The sequence below is a fragment of the Cydia fagiglandana genome, chromosome Z, assembly GCF_963556715.1.
Source record: "Cydia fagiglandana chromosome Z, ilCydFagi1.1, whole genome shotgun sequence".
Lineage (NCBI taxonomy): Eukaryota > Metazoa > Arthropoda > Insecta > Lepidoptera > Tortricidae > Cydia > Cydia fagiglandana.
In genome coordinates, this window is record NC_085959.1 from 20405142 (window position 1) to 20429925 (window position 24784).

Here is a 24784-nt window from a genome sequence, read left to right on the forward strand (position 1 = left end):
CCAAGGTAAAATGTATAATGTATATAAAAAACTTCCAAAATTTGTCCACACCTCCTGGCATGGAGCAAACTCGGATTATACGCATTTAGGACCAAATTAAGGTAATAAAATGATTTCCAGCTTACTGGAAATTAATTTCTCAAAACACTTTTTTGGATTTAATTTGACTAGGCTATGTATGAAAAATAAATCGTTTAATAATTGCTATTGCTCCATGAAATATTACGTTACCTACCTACTTAATGATCTCCCTAGCTCCCTACTTATGTACCTATTGTGATAAAATAGAAGGTAATATATTGTCTCTAAACGTTTAGAAATTGTGTGATTTGATCATTTCGATTTATAATTTGTCCTCAAAACAGTTCTTACTCGTACCACATAATTATGAAAAATTGTGAATAATGGATCACGTAGTATAGGCGTGTTCCCTTATCTTACAAATCGTGTACGTAAAGTACACAGAATGAATAATAGTAGGTACTAGGTGGTAGGTGCAACTTTTTATTCAGATGTACAAAATGAGCTTTGCCAAGTAAAACTGAAGAATTAAGCTAGACTTTATCGTGCAGAAATTTTCTTACAAATATTACAATGCACGGATTATATCGCGAGTAAGAAGCCTTTAGGTATCCTTATATGAAATTTAAGCTTTTAGTCAAAATAAATAATATTTTTATGGCTACAAATATGCCATTATAACTACATAATAATAAAAAAGAATATTTTTAAAAACATGAGTGGTGTGCAGATGGCGCAGCAAATCCCCCGCCCGCGGTGCGTCACCTGCAGCCGCGTGCGCACGTTTCTCCATAGCCCAACTTTTCAAATCGTCCTACCTTACATCACTCGCCTAAAACACGACACATGCAAGTATCAAGAAGCTACAAGTCAATGTAGATGATTTTCCCGCTGATCGCGCCGCCATCGGACGGAGAAACGGGCTTTGGTGTCGAGCCCCATTCCAAGAGAAACAACTCATCTCGAGCCAGTTGTGCGTTGTTTGTTAACACGGCGAGTCGTCGATATTATAGTTCATTATTGTTAGTACATGCAGCGGCACCATGCACGATACTATATTAAATCAGGTACGAACTAATTTAAGAAGCGGAAACAATATGCGAATGTGTCTATAACTTACTTTTAATAAATAAATATATATCGTGGTGGTATAAGTCCAATTAATGTTGGTTTGTTTGTTTATTTTTTAGATAGGTGATATTTATAGGTACGAGTATATTCACATCGTTCTAATCATGGTTAATTATGCGGTTATTTTAAAAAATCCATAAAAATATTACGTGGGGCTCAGTATTTAAAACGGAACACCCGTGACTTTGTCCTTCAGAATTAATTAATTATAACGACGTAAACCAATCGTTACCATCATACATTATTACCTATTAGTGAACAGTAAACGCCGACTGCAAGGTTTTTAATAACTTGTAGACCTAGCCGCAAAATTGCTTGGCCACTTTATGATTAATTCATTCATTATGTGGCATGGACACAGCAGCTCGCTGTAAGTACAGTTCACTTAAAATAGTATAGTGAGGGCCATATATCGGAACACATCATTATTACTATGCTAACAAAAGTGTGTTAGGATTATTGGAGCGAGTGCTGATTTTATGCAGTGCCGGATTTAGTCATTTGCCGCCCGTAGGCTATGCCGATTTTGCCGCCCATATCCGCCTCGCTTATAGGTTTTTTAAATTACTTTCCTATCAGAGGCGTTTTATTTTTTAGTACAACACACCATAGCCATATAAAATGCATATAAGGTGACATCACTAATGTCACATTTTAGATACAGATTGATATGAGCCGTTTTTGTCACTCCATGACGATGCGACCTCGTTATATTTGCCTGATCTGGTGTTATGGTGGGTACGGCTGGTTTTTGGTCATTGAAAAACAAGGTGAGGCATTGCCAATGCCTAAGCATTGGCAGTTAGGCTGGATATAGCTAAGGAGTTCGGTTGGGTCTGGCATCGAGTCTGCTCGAGGGACTATGCTATACAAATGGATCGCTAGCTTTTTGTCCGGTAGACGCATATGAGCCGTATAGACGGAAGCTGCTCTGGTAGTGTGAACATTACCGCTGGCGTTTCACTAGGTTCTGTGCTATCATTGCTGCATATCAATGATAATCATTGCTATGCAGATTGCAGATGACAGTAGTAGGGATACGTATTACACAGGCCGTGCTAATATCCCTCATTCTGTGGTGCTGGAAAGTCACGAAAAGCTTGTATCTGATATCGAGAGCTCTTTGTCCATCCTGAGTTACGGCATGGGATCGGAACAATTTAGTGAGATTCAATACCACGAACACACAAGAATCGACGATGATCCCAAACTCACAATGTAGTCAGATGGTGGTCTTCTTCTTCCTCGTTCCCTCAATGCTGAGGATCGCGACCACATGCAACACGTCTCCATTGATTGCGGTCATAAGCCAAGTGGACCGCACGGTGCAGGCTGCCGCCACTCGTCTTCTTCATGGCGTCAGACCATCTCTTACAAGCCCCACCTTGAGCGCGTTTGCCATTCATTCGCCCCAAGATGATACACTTCTCCATATCATGCATTGGTGATCTCATAGATGGTGGTCAGATAGGTCAGAAAAAAATGTAGTTAGTTAAATGAAAACGCGGGCGTAGCGAGCGAATTTTTTTCGGGAATATAGTAGGTAGGTACATTCTTAGGGTTCCGTACTTCAAAAGGAAAAAAACGGAACCCATCATACCACCAGGACACAAGAATCGACGACCATCCCGAACTTACAATGTGGTCAGATGGGTCACAAATAATGTAGGTACTTAAATGAAAACGCGAGCGTAGCGAGCGCGAAATTTTTGGAGAATATAGTTACTACGTTTTTCTGATTTGCAAGACCGAAGTGATCCCATAAGTAAACAAAGTTTTGTACGGAACACTAAAAAACGGAACTCATATAGGATCACTTTTTGTTGTCCGACTGGCTGTCTGTCCGTCTCAATATAAATAAAGGGTCTTGACATGACTGAGGGCGGCAAAATCGACAAATAATGCTTGTTATTTAAATTTTACAAATAAATTCTGGTCGACCCTATCTGAACGGCACATACAATTTTTTTCTAACCCAAATTTGCCGCCCCCTAAAATCTGCCGCCCTAGGCTTCAGCCTACTCAGCCTAGTGGTAAATCCGGCACTGATTTTATGAGAATTATTAGACAGCGAAATTGCTCTTATAGTGTTCCATATAATAATTTTCACCTCACTGGCGAGAAAATTAATTAGAATTATAAAACAATGAAAGAGAATGAATTAAATCCAAGTACATACTTAGATATTTCAATTTTGTAATCGGTAGGTACTTATTGGAGCCCATGACAAGTGGTGTGAGACAAAGTGAGAATGTGTACGAGTATTGTGTAAGTCCCCGCGAGCATTATTCAGCTGCAAAACAAGAGTCAATGCGAGTTTACCTACGTAAATACTAAATTAAATTTATGTGATTATAATTGTCTCCCTACTTTAACTACATATTATAAAGTCATGTAATGTACCTACTATTTCAATTCACTAACCTATTGCTATTAAGGCCCGTCCTTATCTCAATAACCTTGACAAAGGCACACAATAATTTATATTTTAATGTTTCTTAATTGATATTAAAAGTAACATTAAGAGGAGGAGGCTATAGCAATAAAAAAGAATAGTAAGTACCTAATTTTTTATACAAGCTTTTGTCTACTCTTTTTACTCAAAATTCATTTGCTCATTAAGACGAACCCAAAGCCCAAAGTCAATATTGCTGCGTTATTTTGTCACTAGTTCATACTCATTAGTTTAATGGACCAATGCCGATGCAAGTCATAAGTACGATAAATAAATAAATACCTATTACCACCATATGATGTGATTTAGGTTAATTAAGGTTAGGTAGGTATAATTATGTAGAATCGACGACATAACACTAAAAACAATTTGATTGAAATATTATTCAAAGCTTAGCACTAGTTAAATCTAGAGGCCCTAGATTTCTGTTTACTGGTAGAGTGATTACCTACTCGTAAATTAAATACCACTTAACTCAAGCTAAGACGGAGAAGCCGCGATAAGTCCGTCGACGTCTCCCACAGAAACTTCATCCAAGCGATCGATGTTAGATAACTAGTTAGTTATATCAGTAGTTACTGATCTTTTGTTTACTTAACAGTTGCTCATTATGTTTGCGTAGCCCATTTTCTGAATTGTAGTAACTAGTTAATGCTTATAAACATTCCCAATTAGTTAAAACTTCGGTGGAATTTTTAACAATACTTATCGAAAAATTGCTGTACAGTAACTTTTGTATTTGTGGTATGGACTAATAACTTTAAATAGGCATTCACCGATAGATACTAATTAGAAACATAAACAATAACATGCTCATGTTACTAATATTTATGTACTAGTTAGTTCTCATTAGTAACAGAGAGATGCTTGTTGCAAAATCTGGTAGCCCGTATCAAACGTTTGACAAATAATAATAGCTTTATCGTTTGATTATATTGGCGGCTTGAATTGGCCAAAAATACGTAAATCCTTTAATAGAATAAGTTATCTTTGTAAAAAAAGGTATATAAATTGTATAAGTAAGTAAGTAAATTACTTATTTTAGTAAGTAGAACTTTTATTTTGGGTCATATGTACGAGTATAATAATGTTATATATTATACTCGTAGCAAGTTAGTTTTTAATGATGTTATGCCTATGGTCTAAAACATACTTACCTTCTTTAACTGCTTTATTGAAAAAAAAAACCGTTCTTTTTATTACGTCATCTCTGAAATATTGACAGGATAAATACAACGTTAAACCAGAATGTTTCGTCGCCTAAAGATACGAGTACCTATGTTGTGAGTTGTTTTAAAATTGGCTGCGACATATTTTTCTACTCTAAATCACATAACAGATGTGACGCCGACGCCAAACGCGTTAATTATTACCTATATTTAAACGTCGGCATATTGATGATTTTTTGTTTTAGTATCGAGATTAATCTATCTTTTGATTTTCGAGCAGTGATGAGATTCCTAAACCTCCAGAGGCATCCTCGTCTAGAAGGATGGAAGATGCCTATCTACTTAGTATAAAGCATTTCCGTGTTACATATGCGGGGATACTTATTTAAATCTACATATATATTGACTAACGCAAAGTTATGGTAATTCTGTAATTTGCGCGCAACACCCCGTTGGTAGACCAAACAACTTGTCATGAAAAAAAAATATTCTATACAACATAACATGTTCTAGGAGCTAGAATCAACTATGCAAATAAACATAGAAAATATGATTATTTTTATTACGAACGCCGAAACTTTTTTTATTACTTACCATTTAAAACGGGTAATCAAAAAACATAGTAGTACAATTGAAGTATCGTGGTATGTTGCACGTACCTACTTATATTGTTGCCTTTGTTAGACATTCCACAATAAAACGACTTCAGTTTTTTAAGACTAATGTGCACGTTTTATAAAATCTTAGAATGCAGTTTTTGTTTTCAAAAATTGCTCTATTTGTTTGCCGGTATGTTTGAAGTCTAGTGACACCCCAGCCTCTGCACCGGTATCGCCGTTGAGCCATCTTTGATGTCGATTTTAATAGGAGCCCACTTGGGAGGGCGAGTCTTTAGCTAGAGACAAAAGTGATTAACGTTTCATAAGCAGGCACCCGGAAGTTTATAGTTTTCCAATCGTCTTTGCCATGATTTTGCCATCAATTTGACCGACTGTATTTTTTAACCGACTTCAAAAAAGGAGGATGTTATAATTTTTGGCCGTATTTTTTGCATGTATTTTACCTCATAAACTCCGTCATTGGTGAACCGATTTGGAAAATTATTTTTTTACTTATATTTGGCACTAGTGAGAATGAGAATATATTAATATTAGTTAGTATCCAGTTCACTCCGAATAAGCCCGAAATTCTAAATGCACGAATTCGCCTCTCATTGACCTCAAAATTAAATCAAAAATAGCTTGTCGTTTTCGAAATCATACCTATAGCGTTACTAGAGTTCAGAATCCTCAAATTACGTCACAGCAACAGGGGAAGTGTAACAGTAATGACCTAACTTTTTCTTATGAAAAGTGTCACTAGGGGCGAAGGGGGGTCTGAAAAATCTAAATTATATGTGATGTAGGTTATTAATTGACGACCCCTTGGTTCTAAAGGCGCGCGCCACTGATATCTGCAATATCCAATAGGTAGGTACGCAATAAAGTACTGCACTTTAATAGAAATAGGTTAACAGATATTGCCTTTGGCGCAGATTGTCGCTTCATTTCTTTTCTATCTTATTTATGACACATAAACATACGAGTTTATTAAAAATTTAACCTCTACATATAACAAAAACCCAACATTATTTCATTTATTGTTAGGTTCCCTTCGATCAATAACCATTAAACGAAGAACTTATTAAATTTAATATTTCAGGTAGACCAAATTTATAGTACCAAGTAAGAATAAGTAACTTTTGATTTCTTTAGCCCTATGCTATGAGTGAGATGTCAGTGTTACGTATCGTGAAATATACGAGTAGGTATATATTTAACGAAATGTTTCAGGCGCACCTAAATGACTGACAAAATCTTATTTATACTATAGATACGGCTCTACAAACGGCACGTTATGGAACATGTCATATATTTGCGCACGTTTTCTTGCGCAACGCAAGTCAAAACATTTCCATTTGATTTTTTTTAAGTATCTTATCAGGACACAAATGTTTAGTTTAGTTTAGTTTAGTTAAAAATGTTTAAGCATTAAAAATAAGAATTTCCAAAGAGTTCAGAATGGGTAGGTACCAATACCGATGTGATGTGACTGTTCTAGATTTGGTCGTGACGCACAAACTTGACTCAGAGCTACACTCATAGGAGTTATTAGCTGCACACCAACCAACACGTATGTTTTAAATTTAGCGTAATCCTTTTTCAAAATACTGCTAATATTGTTAATTTCAAATAAATATTTGTGCCTGCAATTATACGAGTATATCTTATCTAACAGTGACAGTATACAATATGTATACCTACACGATCTTATTGCCCATAATATAGGTACCTACATATTTTTGGCACTAACTGTATCGATATTTTTAGACGTGACTATATGATTGTACCAAAAACATTTCCCGTTTTTTTTCTAAGCCGTGCAGCCCGTGTATGTATAATTACCAATTATCGTAACTTTTACAGCTTTTTGGTGCAGCGGAGTGGTGTTAACGGAATCGGTATAAACAATTTCAACCCTAATGATTAGTTAGCATTAATTACGTTAATTTTAACCTTAATTTACCATTTCAGTTGGAATTATCTATACCAATTCTGTTAACACCACTCCGCTGCACCAAAAATGCTGTAAAAGTTACGATGTCTGATAATTACTATAATTAGCTACGGGCTAGCGTTGCTCATTGATATTAATCAAAAAACAAGTGCTGTGGATTTGCCATATCGGTGTCGGTAAAAGCCCGAAGTAAACTAGTAGTAAGATTTAATATTTTGGGCTTTTACCGATCGACATCGGTAAAACGCAGGTTTTACGGGTAAATCCTAGGTTTTGCCGTACTTCGGGCTTTTACAGTAACATTTATATAATATACTTATACGTCAAACCGCGCAAGCCAAATTAGACCCACTTCCCATATTCTCCACCAATATTCTAATTTAAACTGAAACGTCCCATTTCTACATATATACATATGTATAACAATATAGTTACCAAACAATTTTAGCTGAATGTCAGCTGATCTGACGATGGAGACCGAAGGTGGCCATATTTATAGGTAGATGTTTGGGTTAGCACTGTGGGGAAAAGAAGGTACTGTCAGCGATAAAAGCTAGTATCCTAAATGATTTTTTTTAAAGAAGCTTACGAATATTTATGATCCTATGCTAACTCATAGATAGTAGAGTTACTGTAGGTACTTGCAAATCTCACAATATAAGTAGTCTCTGCCCAGTAAGTTTTAAACATAAAACCAAATGATAAGCTGGTCCAAAATCGCTTGTTAACCTTACAGATACATTCTAATAGCATATTTAAGCTAAATAGTTTGGTATCTCGTTAACGACCCTGTCATTCGATTCCTGCGGCCTGCTGAGGCACCTGTCCTTGGTGTTATGGTTGTCACTTGTTGAATATGGCGCTATAGTGACTTATTTAAATACAACTAACGGTAAAGCTAAATATTGGTATGGACAGATCTACAGCTACCTACGTATTACGGAACTAGGTAGCTAGTAATTAATATAATATACATACATATGTACTAAGTATAATTATAATTAAATATAAAGATAACATGGAACCATGCTTCATCGAATATTTGTAGATCAAAAGTTGATTTTGACGGACGATAGCTCGTTTTAAATTCAGAATCCGATCCTAGGCACACGATACAATATAGCCGCCTACCTGCATTTAAAGAGCATTAATTAGGGTGAGTGCATACGCAATAAAATCCAATGATAAATTTTATTACTATATCAACTTGTACCCACACATTTGTTAACTCTGCTCTGCGAATTTAGCTATAAACATATTTTATGTTAAGGGTCAGACGTTTATCTTTTTGCGTAATAATATTTATATATGTAATACGTATATCGGTCCATTCGGTCCCACTTACCTAAAATGTGTACTATCTCTATAGAGTACATTATAAAGAATAAGTATTTAAAAAATAAGAATCAATGCGATCAAAAATGCAAATATTAGATTAGAGTGTATTAGTAGTAGTGTAGACATATTATTAAACGATAGATTACTTGTTTACATGAAATACTGGCACTGAATTGTTTAAGCCGAAACTTCATTTGGCCACAGGCGACGTTAAAATCAATATAATAACCAGATTTAAAAATATGCTGACTGTGTAAAGCCCTCCGCATCGCGTAACATTGAAATATGCTCCAGAAATAGCTAACGAATGCCAAAATAGTCTCGCCACGTGGGGGCGGGAGAGACGCGCTCGCGCACCCGCCGCCGCGCTGTTTACACCGTGTCTATGCAACATAACCCACTGTGCAATGGAGCTTTTATATACGTAGCGAACGAAACGCAACTGTCACTGTTTTTCTAATATGGAAGAGTGATAGAGAGAAGAGGCACAAAGCGATTCGATGGCGAAGCGCAAGCGATCGCCACCTTGGCTAGGCCGCCTGTTCCGTAATACCTACAACAGAGACATGCTTATAACAATGTCAACGATTAAATAAATATGCCCCAGTAACGTCCGTAGACTGTGAACGAACATTTTTGATTCATAATTGGGTCTTAAATTATGTTTACGCTTTTAAAATGACGGGCGTTTATCCGAGTCTTGGTGATTAATTACCGTAAGTACCTACTCCTGTTGACATTATTTCGAATTAGTATATCTACAATAGGTAAATACCTAATCGATTTGAGTGATTAGTACCTATTGGTCAATAAATGTTTGTTCTCTCGTTCTTTATAGTAAGGATTACTGTTTTTAGAAGATTAAATACAATATACTGCCCAGAGGTTACGTAAAAATATTTTTCCCCAAATCAACAAAATGAAACCCAAATATCTTAAATGACAATAGACTGGAGTCATAATAAATATATATAATATGCTTAATGTGTATTAATAACCCTGCGCCCATGCTTTCATATTTAAAATACTTGCAGCTCAGCCGGTTGTTGCCACAACACATGCCCGAGTTAAAATTCTACAGCGAAAATGTGTCGCACATCGCTTACGCTTTGTGCTGGAATTTCTCGCAACACAAACTGGAGATAAAAATATGTACATGTAAACATAACCCCACATAGGTACAGAGATATTTGCTTCTGTGTCAAAGGGTGTGTAATATATGTACACTTAGCGTAAAATAAGGAGTATGGCACTTAACCGGTTATAAAAAATAATTAATAGAATTTAACAAACGCGTTTTTACGAGGATTCTGCACTTGCATCTGTCAATTAGATAAATGACTGTCAGTGACAAGTACCAATAGATATCAATCATTATCATTAAAAGTGCGGTGCGTTGGGCGAGCCGGTGTTTGTCTATAGGATCATAATGGCAGTGTTATTATGAATATAATTTGTGCCATAGAGAACCTTCAAACCAAATTGATTTAAGTAGATAACCTACTACCTACTTACTTGTACAGGTGTATACCTACACTGCTGTCTTAGAAAATATATTGTTTGCAACGGTACATATTAGTTTAGGTCTTAGGTTAAGATTTATGTAGTTAAACATCCGGGGTCCTACCCAAATAATTTTTACTTTGTAATTGGCACACGATTATCATCTTGGCTGCGGCCTCACGTGACCATTTCGTCAGTTGAGCCATAGCTGTTTGAAAGTGAGCCGCGACGTGAATTTTCTCAATTGAATTTTTCGGGCTCGGACCCTAATCTGTTAAACAAAAGGTATTGTTTCCTTTATGCAGTGGTTATAATGCTTACTGCTAATAGCCCCGACGTAAGTAACGGGAACAAGCCCGCTTAAAAAGCAAATTTACCGTTCTAATTATATGGTTCAGATTCATGAAACAGCCCATTCGGAGATAACACGTTTTTGTTATCTCCAAAAACATGACCACCCTGATTGTTCTCTGAACAAGCTATCATATGAATTTGAACCTTAATACTATCACGATAGTTGCTTTTTAAACGACATTGTTGCTTTGGTGCGTGCTCCGACCGCTCTTAAAAGAAACAAAGGCTTTTGTTTAACGGATTAGCACCCGAACTCGAAAACATCACCTGAGATAATTCATACTATACTGAGGTTGAACGTTTGCAGCTGGAGCGCGACGGGTTCGCGGTGGTGGAGGAGTTCCTGCGGGAGGCCGAGTGCGCGGAGCTGGTCGCCGCCGGCCTGGAGCTCACGCGCCACCTGCCCGACGCGCCGCCCACGGTCTTCAGCACCGTTGACCACCAGGTACTCAATCAACTATACTTTATTTAATGTAAAGAAATGGGCCAAACCAAAGGATAACATACTTAAATTACCGTTTAGATTCTTACAATAACTTTGTGGCACAAATTTCATTTTTGGTACAAGCTTTTATCGCTGACTGTACTTTTCTTACGACAGACAACTAATAATACTCATCGAGACAATTCTAAAAACCCCTAACACTTTAGGTTGTTTTGTTTCATCACAGAGTTCCTATGGCCACCTCCTGTCTCCATCATCAGATCAGCTCGATGGTACCCTAATATTGCATTGTCATCCGATTTATACATGCATGCAAAATTTCAGCTCAATCGGAAACCGGGAAGTGGATCAAATTTAGCTTGCAAGATTTGATTAATGATTACAGACAGACAACGGGACAGGTGAAAATAATTAAAACTTAAGTCTATCAATGCTAAAAAAGTTACTACTTAAATACTACCCCCTTATCATTAAACTATGTTAAGTTTTAAATTAATGAAATTGATATGTGTTTATTTATGTTTACAGCAAATAAAGGACAAGTACTTTATGGAAAGCAACGATAAAATCAGCTATTTCTACGAGAAAGATGCGGTCGATGCCGACGGAAAGCTTCAAGTTGACCCAAGCATTTCACTAAATAAGGTAAGGTGTTAAATAACAAGGTTAATTAATCGTATGCACTATGTATGCCTTTAAATTAGTGTATCCTAGGACGAGCGAGTGAACGAGTGGAGTGAGTTCGCCTTTGTGCTGCCTATCCTGTGCCATAAATTTGTGTTTTATGTTTTGTACAATAATAAGTTTATACATACATACATACGAGTATACCCTGCAAGCTAACCTAAGCTAACAGAGTATGTAACTTGCTTTCGAATGGGGCCAAAATTTCGATAATTGTAAAGATCCTTGGAAATGGAGCTAGCCTATGCCCAGCATCTAGAGCACCACAGAAGCAGTTCTTTCTGTGGGATCTAGCAGTAGTAGTAGCCCTTAGCCTAATTTGGTGACATGGCTGATTGCAGGTGGGGCACGCTCTGCACCTGCTGCACCCCATCTTCAGGTGCTACACGTACAGCGAGCGCGTGAAGGCGCTGTGCCGCGCGCTGCGGCTGGTCGAGCCGGCCGTCGTGCAAAGCATGTACATCTACAAGAACCCGGGAGTCGGAGGCGAGGGTAGCTTAACTTTTTTTTCGTATATATAGCCCTCCTCATCGATTTCGATGACGGCGACCTCAGTAATTACAGATTACGCCTGTTATGGGCCCGAATGTGACTGGCCAGGCCGAACTTGGTCTTAAAGACTCTTTTGCAGGTGTTACAATTTATACCGCTAACGTGGTATAGATACTTTTTTAATAGCACGTTAGCGGCATACAACTATTATGTATAACCTAACCACCTAGTCCTAGGCAGGCGAGTCTCACTCCGCGATTTCGTCGCTTTGCTACAGGTAGCTAAAAGTACATCCGTTCGACCCCAATTTTGGGGTTTGCCATAAGCCGCGCGTGGCGCTGTCGCCACCGAGCGGCCATAACGGTGCTGATCGTGACAGACGCGTTTTGTTAGAGAGTGAGTCTTCTGTACCTAGTACTATTATTTATTCTGTGTCCTAGGTCAGATAGTAAGCAGTTAGCGTTTATGTTGGATTTCTACACCTAAAATTTGTGTTAGTTTGTAGCGCGAATTTTCGTACTGGTACTGGGGTATACCCAATTACCCATTACCCACTTGCCCAAGTAAATTTGTAGGTATATTTTGTCATTGTTTAATATCGAACTAGCGGCTAGGCAACGGCAAACGTAAATATACTTACTCTCCCCTTAAAAAAAACTACGATATATTCTGCCAGTTTATTAACATAACTAAATATATATACACCGTGTTTTTTTTTATTTCCGTTAATTTCAAGGGTGCATTCCTGAGCTTAAATCAAGTAACTTCCTCAAAGACACCGATATTCTAATTAACTCCATTTCGGAGATAATCAATATTTTATTTTTTTCCTTTAAGGCCTCTACAAGCGTGTACACTTCCCTTAGGGCCGGTTTACATGTTGATTAGTGTTTAGAATGAGTTCATACATTTGCTACTAAACTAGTACAATCTCGGTCGATCGATGTTCGAAATGACTTTTTTTTTAATCAACGTATTTAGAAGGAGCCTTTATCTATGGGACATGTCGGTTCCGTTGGGCCTCTACATTACATTAGTGTTGCTAGATATCAAAGAAATGGTACACGAACTTCGCATGTTTAGATAGGGGTTCCACCAATATCGACTGGAAAACCCCAACATCTGTTGCTGTATAGCCCCCAGCTTCAAATAATTGTGCCCTCTTGTCCCGAGTCCGAACACATTCCATTAAAAAGTGCTGTACATCCTCCACAGTCGCAGATATCGCAGTTGGGCGACTCTGCTTTCCTCATCAGATGAGCAAACTTATTTAATGGAATGTGTCCGGACCGAAGCCTGTGAGCACGTACAATATTCGCCCGGTTTAATTCAGCAACTTCCCACCAGGGTATCCGAGGAGGCTCACATTGAATGGTCTTGTACCAGATTCCTTTCTCATGCGATCTTTCATCAAAAAACTCCTTCCAGCGACCATACATTGAAATGACATTGATGTTACAGATTTCAATTGTTTGCTTATTGAGTTAAATGTAATGCCCTTGTTACAACAACGCTACATGCTACATTTAATTACTTTTTAAACCTATTTTTTTTTAAAGCTAAAAATTTTTTTTTGAAAATTAACTATGCCATTTAGTTCTCTTAAACGTATTTAACCATACCCCGAAGTTAACGGAATTCAATAAAAACACGGTGTATACAGTTTTTTAAACATAAATTTGTTAGTCACATTATCTTACAATACTAACTATGTGTAACTACCTACATGATTTATCTAAAAGAAAAATTAATATAATTCTGACTGAGTAAACAAACTCATAAGTGATAACAAATTATCTATATTGTCGATGATAGATTGTCACTAACTGTTGAATTGAACCCGACCACACTTCGAGCAACACGGAAGGGAGGCGGCATTCGTACTATTTCCCCTCTGCCGAGGTACAAGATTAGCGCGTCAATATAATCTAGCGCGGGTAATAAAACTAGTTGCACTTGGATTTTTCACTAGACCGAGTCCAGACACGCGCGTGAACACTGCTGCACAAAAATGCCTGTTTGCTCGGTTTTTTGTTATAAAAAGAGGTCGGGGACATCAAATTTACAAAAAGAAAGTGTTACATTACACATGTAATATTTTTTTTTACATATCATACGTTTAATTACATTTAAATACAATTATTATATTTTAGTCTCAAGTCATTGTTGGATTTATCGATTTTGCTCGCTCAGTACAAATTGCGGATCGGTCGAGCGACAAATCCGACTTCTCATCTCTCAGAATACAATGACATACTTCAACGAAAATGTGTTAGTGTGCGTGTTGTGACACTAGTCACTCGTCCGTACACAAAAAGAGATCGAGGTTTGCAAGATTTGTCTTTGACGTGTGTCATTTTCTATGTATTTGTGTCGTCATTACAGAGGGCTTACCGCAAACCACGTTCGACGTGTTGCCTCCCTGTCACACTTACGTATGAATTTACAAGTGCCATAGAGAGGCAACATGTCGAACGTGGTTCGCGGTAGGGCCTTTGATTGGATTTTGTATGTAAGTGTGTGAGAAGTGCGACTGTGTGCACCTTCCCCCCGCGAAAAATGGCAGAATGATTTGTACGATGAGATATCGCTTGGGCCCCTCCCTTCCGACGTGTCGGAAGCCGGTGTTGCTCGAAGCGACCACATGATCTAACATAATTTCAATTAAACAATTTATCTCCTGTCAACAAAACACTACAATTCTCTGAATACCTTAGTCTGTGTTTGCGTCTAATTGCCACGACTGTTTTCATATAATATATTTTGAATGGGTCGCGACATATCAATAACCTGTGCCGATATCCTCTAGTCTGGTTCACGTATCTAACGTTAAATGGCCTCTATATCTATAGAGAAACCTGAATATATTAAATCGAAACACATAATTGTGCAATAGTACCTAACTACCTAATCTAAAATGGTTGCAGCGTTATCACATAAGTATATGTAATACTGTATATAGATACTAATATATAGAATTGACAAATCAATTAACGTGACATGTTTTTTATTTCAATGCTCAATGTTCAACATTTTTATACAATATATATAGATGTGTACTTTATCTGAATTTCAGTGGTTCCGCATCAAGATATATCATATTTATACACAGAGCCAATTCCACCAATAGGGTTTTGGATAGCTCTAGAAGACGCAACGATTCAAAACGGTTGCCTTTGGATGGCTCGCGGGTCCCACAAGTCGGGTGTCCACAGACGGATGATCCGCAGTCCTGAAGATAGAAACAAGTGTATATACGACAAGCCCGCGCCCGTCTACCCCGACTCGAGCTTCACCCCCGTCCCAGTCAGTAAAGGTAAATCCAAGCAGTTAGTACAGTACACCTATGTACTCGTACCTACAGTCAGCTTTGTCAAAATTGTTTGCGCTTGATATTTCATATTAGATTCGAATAAAACGTCATCTCGACTGATATTAGATTCGAGGTCAGATCAAATTCCTTTGATTTTCACTTTCAGGAATATTCGTTGAATGTCATTATACAATAGAATTCGTTGTTATTATTATGCAATAGGTATATAACATTTCTAACAAAGCAGTTCATCTTAATGCTGGCCGTAATTTGTAATTTGAGTTTCTGAACGCATCATAGATGGTTGACTGTGTAGATAAACAATATTATTATATAAAATTAATCTCTGTGCCAAGTGTGCCATGTTTAATGGATAGAATGATTAAAATGTAAAATGAGATTTAAGCGGCCCATTACGTGGTTGACGTCGAAAATAATATATGTAGTTCGTTTTTTTAGCATCAGAAAGAAGGTAAGCGATCTTGTTACGTCTTTTAATTGAAAAACGATTTTTAAAAATCAGTAATTATTACTTATGAAAGCAGAAGAATATAAAATGATCGTATTAGATTCATAATTGTCACATTTATGCTGTTTTATTTTTTAAAAGTGTTTTTCACGTCAAGATTGTTTACCTTTATTCTAATGCTAAAATAAAAGAACTATAGTGAGGACGAAATATTATAATAATATCCGAAGGGCAACGTTACAATGTCACGCGGACGTGTGGGAACGTTTGCTTTTCATACAAATCGCGGTTCTGAAAAGTAAAACACATTCTGACCAAATGTGCAATATAGTAGGTAGTAAAAAGTCACTTCGGGCAAAGATGCCCATGGTGCTAAATGATGATAATGATTAGTATTGCTCTAAGTTGTCTCTAAATCAACAGGGACGTGCATATTGATCCATGGGAACGTGGTACACCGCAGCGCGCCGAATCGCAGCGCGGCGAGTCGGCCCGCCTACACCTTCCACGTGGTTGAGAGGAAGGGCAACAACTACTCCGAGGACAACTGGCTTCAAGAAGGAGAGAATGCCCCCTTTTTAAATATTTACACGACATCTCAGATGCTATAATGTTATAGGTATTACTATGACCGTGAAGACGAAAGGGAACGACGTCACGTGATCGCATTTCCATACCAATTTAGTACCCAGTTTTATCTCTGGACAATTGCACATTCACGGTATAGAGAATATGTAAAAATATGGATGCATACGAGTACTAACCCTTTCATTTGAATTTTGTTTGAATTTAACGTAAATAAAAGATATTTCCACGCTCAGAAAAAAACTTATATTTGGACACTCTCAAGGGATTCAAAATTGATAGCTAGGGTACTTCCCGTTGACCTAGAACTACGAAATTTGGCAAGTAATATTATCTTACACTACAAATAGAGTCACACACAACACATCTTTTTCGCTATCTGGCTTAAATAGCGCTTTAGCTAATAATGTAAAATATGGAAGATATTTCGATAAGTTGAAATTACCCCGCATTCGATATTGTCCCCCCTGCACCTTACAGGGAAAAATCTGAAAAGTGAAATTTGTAAACAAAAATTGTGTAATTTTCTACGGAACCCTCGGTGGGCGAGTCTGACTCGCACCTGGATTAACCAATAAGTAATTAAGAAAAAGCCAAACGAAGGAGCATAGTTTTATCGTATATTAACCAATACAATAAATGTAGGTATATTTTCCATAATGTCAATATCCCAGGAGGAAAACGGGGACTACGTTTGTATGGAGAAGCGGTGGTCCATTATCCTGTTAAAGACACATACTTATTATTTAGGTGAATCAACTTTTGTCACTCGTTGCCCCTTGTACCAAAACTTTATAATTATTACGTCGAATAATAAAGAATACATGGTGATGTCATTGTGATAATATCGATAATAAACATCTAATAACAAAACACTGTTTTTAATTACATATCCTTTTACGAACGGGATACGAACTGACAGAACAGTCGAAGTGTCCAGGTAGGTAATGTTGGAACAGTATCTTTTGCTGTATAATGGTCTATGCTGATGTAAAATATTACAATCACCAACATACAAATCCACGCGTACGAAGTCGCGGTAAACAACTACATAGTAACTGTAGGTACGAGTACCTATGTTACATTTGGTTATAATAGTTGACACAGACAGTCTGAACTGAACTCTAATTCGCAACCAATTCGATTCAGTTGGGAAATTTGAATGAAGTTGTTAAAATAATGTCAAGGGTCCGTTCCTTAAAAGCTCCTTTGTAATACAAGCGGATGTCACTATTTGACAGCTTTGTTAGAGAGGGACTTCCACTATACAATTTACAACTTTTGAGAAACGGGCCCCTGATCTCACTGACAGAATAATACTTTTAGATGAATCATGATAATGAAAGGGCTTTAATTAGATGCCTTAAGAGCTAACAAGTCTAACAACCCTAACCGAAAACAACCGCGAGTGCCGGAGGATTCATAAATAACTTTAATTTAACTTTTACTTACCAACTTCGCAACATCAAATTGGAATGGGTAATTAGTAGGATCTTTTTTGTGTTTCACTTTCATTTACCTATAATAAATAAATCATAATATTCCTAATCCTCGATGACAATGGCGTTATTATAGCTACTTTGTATCTGCACTTATGTAAGTATATGACGTGGGTATGTAATAAAAATAAAATATTGGTGGAACAGCATCAAGGCGTACGACTTTCAAACCAAAGGTCTTGGGTTCGTACCCCGACTCGTACCAATTTTCCTGAAACTTATCTACTTATATATAAAATAAATAAAATTTATTAGGTAGATATTTAACATATTTCATGCTTAAACCGAAAACCGAGTGAGATGAAATTTGGTATGGAGATAGTTTGAGGCCCTGGAAAGAACGTAGGATTGTCGTCACGGAATGTTTTTATTAATCATCATCATCATGCCACGCCCAGACAAACTCGCGGGCAGAAGCTAGTTTTCTAATAAATACAAATTGAGTTATGAATACTTAAAAATAATCAAATCAATAGTGGGACTACTAGACTGTTGTCGTGGACATCAATTATTTTGATATGTTTAAAGTTTATTCAAAGACGCAATGTATTGCGAATTTTGTTATGTTTAAGGCGTGACAAGCAATGTCAATCACAATGATATGGCGTGGCGATGGCGTCCATTGAAGATAATATTTATTTTGTATGAAAAATATAGGGAGTGTAAAAACTTCATATTTTTTTAAAGTTGTTGAACAAAAGTGTCACCGTTTGAGGAGTACAATCTATGTTTTAATTATTTGCTCGTGTTACAGGCCACACCCGGTATACTCACATACACGGTGTAACATGAGGAAACCGAATAATGTTAACAGCGTATTCCTGATCATATTTAGAGACCAAAATGTCCTATAAACTTTTTTGAAATTCGCCTAGTTTCAGAGATATTATTAACTTTAAAAAAAAAACAAGTTTTTATTGTTACATAGTGTAAAAGGCCTTTTTGATGGTGATGTTGCTGCCATGGGACGTAGTCTAAATATCCTTACTGATAGATGTCAAAAAGTGACAAATAATACTTTGCAAAAAGTAGGTTTTACGAAAAAAAAAATGTAAAAATCAATTTTAAGTGACTAGTTTACCAATAACATTTTTTTATGTACAAATACATTCAAAAAATTAAAAAAAAAACAAAACGAAAAAAAAATAATATTGGCCAAATTGACCTATATTCATATTACATTTTTTACATCATTTGACCTCAGAAATGCGTGGTTAAAATTATTCGGTTTCCTCATGTTACACCGTGTATATACAGGGTGTCCCACGGCTATGCCACATGGAGGGAAAGTACCCTAAATATTGTAGATGGAACATTTTACTGAAAGAAGACATTATTTTAATTTAAAAAACAATTTAAACTGCATTCATAGATTTTTAAATAATTACATGGTTGAACCGGGAATCGAACCCGCCGTACGAGAAAAAAAATCAGCCTGTAGCTTTATCATACCGATCGAAAGGCTTGATCATAAGGATTATTTTTTGCTAAAGAACATAGTGTCAGAAACAAAAGGAAGCCCATGAATTTTAACATTTGATGTGAAATTTAGCGAAATAATCAAGAGTGCGGCTTTGTATTCAACAGAATAAGACTACTTTTTTTGCATTTGATAAATTAAATTGATTAATTTTGAATTAAAAATGTTAAAATTCATGGGCTTCCTTTTATTTCCGACACTATGTTATTTAGCAAAAAATAATCCTTATGATCAAGCCTTTCGATCGGTATGATAAAGCTACAGGGTGATTTATTTTCTCGTACGGCGGGTTCGATTCCCGGTTCAACCATGTAATTATTTAAAAATCTATGAATGCAGTTTAAATTGTTTTTTAAATTAAAATAATGTCTTCTTTCAGTAAAATGTTCCATCTACAATATTTAGGGTACTTTCCCTCCATGTGGCATAGCCGTGGGACGCCCTGTATAATGTATGTTGAAAAATAAAGATTGGATAAATGGAATAAAGCAAAAGAAGAGTGGCACTCACATAAAGAGGTCGTAGTTTACGCGGGCCCCTAGATATGCTGATAGGGGGCCGTTCACATTGGGGAGGAAGTTGCGTATCGCCGCCGGCGGCAGTCGCGGCCCGTATACTCCAGCGAACATGCGCCTGGCTATCGCTGCCCTATTCGGGCTCCTCCTGGCCTGCTTTTGCCGTAAGTACCTAGTAGACTATACTTACTGGCCATACTCTCTTATTCTTAAAGCAGGGCACTGACGAGCCTTCCAAATGGATGCCGCTACAATGGATTCATCCAAATGGACGGCATCCTAATATTAAACATTGTACGTTTTTGACGTTCACGGACCGATTTTGGATTGCAGCCAAGCTATTTGGACTGTTGGAAGGCTCGTCAGTGGCCACCTTAAGAATATACATAACAAACCCGGTATTCGTCTTTAAAATATTAGTAGTTAATGTCATTTAGTTTACCTTTACATTTATCGAAAATTTGTAAACACATGTTTTATTAAGCAGAGGGCCTACCGCTAACTACATCCGACGTGTTGCCTTCCTATCACACTTACGTACGAATTTACAAGTGCGAGAGAGGCAACACGTCGAACTTGGTTCGCGGTAGGCCACCGTTTTGTTCCGTACCCAAGCATAGAAGTAACGTAAAAGTAATAATTTTCGTTCCTATTTTGTGCGTTTATATTATTTATGGATCATAAACATCAAAGTTCTCATTCGTATTTCTCATTCATCTATGAAAACCAAAACCCCCACAATAACAGGCCTTAACTACATCCAGGGTGGTTGTAAATAGTTGGTAAGTAAGGTAATAAGTAAAATCAGGAGGAACTACCATACTACTTACCTAATTGACAAATACCTGCGTCTTAACGCTCTATTACCTAAAGCGAGTGTCCTTATGGTTTATTTATGCAACGCGATTTCACTAAATACTACCTATAAGTATAGGTTTTTTATTCGAATATGCACACATTAAGTTTATCTGTTAACAGATATCTGGGGGCCGACTTTAGAATTTCGAGCGCTCGATTTTGTCACTCGAAAATCGGTGGAAAGCGGCGAAATGCTAATCTTTGAAATACGTTCGATACAAATTGGGAATCGAGTGGTATTGACGACTCGTTTTCAATTCTATTAGAAGAATAGTGGAGATATATTAGAACGAAATACACGAAATCGAGCGGTCGAAATTCAAAAATCGGCCCCCTGAGGTGATTTGTGGTAAGTAGCGGGGTAATTTGGAAAATCTCTAATATATAAGTAATCTCTAATACAAAACTAGAAGTATTTTCTAGTGTAGACCATAGCAACCGTAAGCATCATGCCTTGGTAAGTACGTATAAAGTGCTTCAATTTGGTAAATATAAGCTAACTGCAAAATTTTCCCGTCGTCGAAATTTCCCGAATGTACCTTACAGTTTTTCACATAATACTAACTACAAATATTAGTTGAATATCAAGATGTGGTTGAATTTTAACGTATATGACATAAACATACCGTATACATATATACACTTTCTTAAGAGACCAATACCTACCATATATAATTACTTACAGCAGCTTACAGCTTTAAAAAAATACAAAGATCGAAGTGAATGATATTTTCTTGACGTAGGAAGATTTGATCTGATTGCCTGTCGCGGGCGAGATTGCTTTTATTAATTAATAAACTTTTGATCCAATTACGCCAAGTATAAAAATGAATTTTTTAAAGATATGCACCATTCTTCGATTTAAATTGAAAACAGCTAGGACACAAATGTACCTACTGTTTATATGTAATTAAAATTATTAAATTAGAGGTAGGCCATATTTAAATAGACTATCCACCCGGATTTGCAATCGCCCGGAAGCCATTATAAGAAATTTATAAACAGTAAAACAGATGTAGGTCCCTATAGGTAGGTGCTCCCTAATAGGTATATAACGTTAACTCTTGTCTAAATACCATTGTGTGTCCACCGATCTTGTGTCATTATAATAAGGTTTACGTTTTTTCATTTAACAGTGAGGTATTATATAACATGATATTATCGAGGTCTGAATTAAATGGCAGATGAGGATAAGAATTCCTTATAACGGATCGTAGACCACGGGTCGTTGTTTATAACTTCTCTTCACAAACAAGGTGATCTTGTTTACTCTGATCCCGACGATATCACCTATTCCGATAAGGAAAGATACTGTTTAATAAGAAGGATTATAGTTCTATCAAGTTATATTATAATTATGTACCTATAACGCTCATACTTAAGTATTTCCGATAGTTAACTTAACATTATAATTTATAATTTTGGACTTATTCAACTGTTTCATGAAAACGGTGTCATCTATTGTGGGTACCAACGCATTTAATTTGTGATTTTGGAATTATATACATCAGGTTGCCCTGGAAGGAACTCAGATTACTCAGATAAAACTCATAGGTAGTTTTCTTCGATTAGTAGGTTTTATTTTATCAATTTTATGATGGTTGATTTTATATTCTTATATAAGTAGATGAACTTCAGTAGGATGAGTGATGAGTATGATGTAGGTAGGTGTGGCGTATGTACGTTTTACAGAGCCCAGAGGGTCTACCGCGAACCACGTTTGACGTGTTGCCTCCCTGTCACACTTATTACGTACGTATTTATAAGTGCGACAGAGAGGCAAGACGTCGAACGTGGTTCGCGGTAGGCCCTCAGCCTATGTTGGACACTTTTGATTCACAAAACATGTATTATGTGCATGCATGTGCATACAATAGATTTCCAAATCAATGCCGCGCAACTGGTGCCCTGTAGCTTTACCACATTATACAGTACATATATCGAAATTCAACGAATTGATAGTCCGGTAGAGTTCATTTACCTACGACAGAAAAAAATACTGGTCATTTGATCTCTTTATAAGTTGTTATCATCCGCCCTTGGCATTTCAGATAATATTACGTCCCACTTTTATTCTAATGTAAATGAACTCCATACCCCTTCTTACCTACCTACGAAAACTTAACTGTATAGTTTTTGTTATTAATGGTACCCCTACTAGGTACCTATCTTCGGCCTTTTAGAAACCTGAAATAAATTGAGTTAATTACATACATAATATTTAATTTTAACAAAATTTTAATAAATGTACAGTCGCCACCAGAGCGGCCAAGGTGCTCACAAATATCTGAAGAACACACATCTATTGTCAAGGCGTCGGAGTGCGTGTTCAGATATTTTTGAGCACCTCGGCCGCTCTGATACGCAATAGCGACTGTACCAACGATAATGCGTCGAATTTGCTCTTTTGCTGTAAAATAACAAATCCATTATATTATGTAGCTATAGTACCTACAATCATTTTTGTTTGACTAGTTTCAGCGTATGCAATGACATGTGATCCGAGTCAGAGAAAGTATGGATGTACAATCAGCGTGGAGAATAAATGCCGGTGCTACTACGGCTGCAAGAGGGAGCTCCCGTACGACTCACTGACCGATTGTAATAAAGACCTCAATGGTAAGAAACCATAACAAAATGCAAATCTAACTCCACAGTAGCAGATCAGATACATAGTAACCTAGTAGGTAACCTAGCCAAACGTGTGACCACAAATATTCCGACGGTTAGCATAGGTACCTATACATTTTCAGCATGATAAGATCGCAGAAAATTCTTGCAATTTCCTATGGGGAATAAGATTTCCTACCTCTAAATATACGACGGCCACGGCATATTTTGTAAATCATGTTTTTTCAAACCTCCATTCAATGTGCATATCTCTAGCTAGAGAGCTTAGAACTAATCACCGTTTGAAGAATCAATATCTCCCTGCCCACCTATGTTATGATGTTTGTGTAAACAGAGCGGGGCTCGAACGCGTGCAACCGCCGGCCCTGCCGCCGCGGCATCTGCGCGCAGACCGTGCTGGCGCCGGGCTTCGCCTGCAAGTGCGAGGGCACCGGCTTCTACGGAAACTACTGCGAAAAACGTACGTTCACTTCGGATGCAATGCATATCCATGATTGCCTCCCTTTTTCTAACAAATACTTTTTCTATAAAAAGTATTTTATGAAAAGATATACCCTTTTATCCAGAATGTACCTAGTACCTACCTATCCATGTATGGACACAGTGAACTAGTTAAAAATTAAGTGGGGTCTCGTCTCCCCATGAAATGGAGGTAGAAGCGAGCCATTTCCGCAGTTATCACACTGCTGTGTATCCGCATCCAATTCGAAAACCGCACACCACCCTACTCCATTCAGAGAAGTCGTGCACTAATTTTATTAATCTCTTGCGTTTTGTTCCAGCATGCCCCACTGCGCGTTTGCATTACGGACAAGTCTTTCCCCACGAGTGTGTCGTCATATAAAATAAGCTCACACATTAAATTCTTCATATTTATAGTGTAGTACTTAAAATAAATAAAAGTTTTGTAATTGTATGTACACTGTTTTTTTATTATTATTATGCTCATAACAAATATTACAGTGACCATGCCTCAATTATGGATGTTGAAATACAAATACCTAAATTAATAATGATTAATGACTCGGCAATCGCACACAACGCTTTACTCATACTATGTATGACAAGCGCTATGTTCAATTAGGATTATTTTTAATATAGGAACCCATGCCACAGAATAAATAATAGTACTAAGTACAGAAGACTCACTCTCTAACAAAACGCGTCTAGTTAGGTTCAGCACAGATATGGCCGCTAGGTGGCGACAGCGCCACGCGCGGCTTATGGCAAACCCCAAAATTGGGGCCGAACGGATGTACTTTTAGCTACCTGTAGCAAAGCGACGA

At 37.1% G+C, this 24784-nt stretch overlaps 2 protein-coding genes across 2 annotated transcripts; both read left to right on the forward strand.

The window, feature by feature from the left end:
• The first annotated feature begins 951 nt into the window (after positions 1-951).
• LOC134678952 (phytanoyl-CoA dioxygenase domain-containing protein 1) lies at positions 952-17388 on the forward strand. Its single transcript, XM_063537708.1, has 6 exons — positions 952-1088; positions 10835-10972; positions 11501-11617; positions 11998-12148; positions 15225-15464; positions 16354-17388. The coding sequence occupies exons 1-6, from the start codon at positions 1065-1067 to the stop codon at positions 16539-16541; spliced, it is 858 nt and encodes a 285-aa protein (XP_063393778.1). The 5' UTR covers positions 952-1064; the 3' UTR covers positions 16542-17388.
• Positions 17389-20034: 2646 nt separating this feature from the next.
• LOC134678383 (protocadherin-like wing polarity protein stan) lies at positions 20035-24414 on the forward strand. The gene is made up of 4 exons (XM_063536936.1): positions 20035-20173; positions 23343-23486; positions 23833-23958; positions 24281-24414. The coding sequence occupies exons 1-4, from the start codon at positions 20122-20124 to the stop codon at positions 24340-24342; spliced, it is 384 nt and encodes a 127-aa protein (XP_063393006.1). The 5' UTR covers positions 20035-20121; the 3' UTR covers positions 24343-24414.
• The last annotated feature ends 370 nt before the right edge of the window (positions 24415-24784 follow it).

Excerpts from the sequence above, each read along its gene's own strand:
- LOC134678952 (XM_063537708.1), top strand. The coding sequence starts at position 1,065 with ATGCACGATACTATATTAAATCAG. Across the intron at positions 10,973-11,500 it reads TCAGCACCGTTGACCACCAG|CAAATAAAGGACAAGTACTT; the intron begins GTACTCAATCAA and ends TTATGTTTACAG. Across the intron at positions 12,149-15,224 it reads CCCGGGAGTCGGAGGCGAGG|TGGTTCCGCATCAAGATATA; the intron begins GTAGCTTAACTT and ends TCTGAATTTCAG.
- LOC134678383 (XM_063536936.1), top strand. The coding sequence starts at position 20,122 with ATGCGCCTGGCTATCGCTGCCCTATTCGGGCTCCTCCTGGCCTGCTTT. Across the intron at positions 20,174-23,342 it reads CCTCCTGGCCTGCTTTTGCC|TTTCAGCGTATGCAATGACA; the intron begins GTAAGTACCTAG and ends TTGTTTGACTAG. Across the intron at positions 23,959-24,280 it reads CGGAAACTACTGCGAAAAAC|CATGCCCCACTGCGCGTTTG; the intron begins GTACGTTCACTT and ends GTTTTGTTCCAG.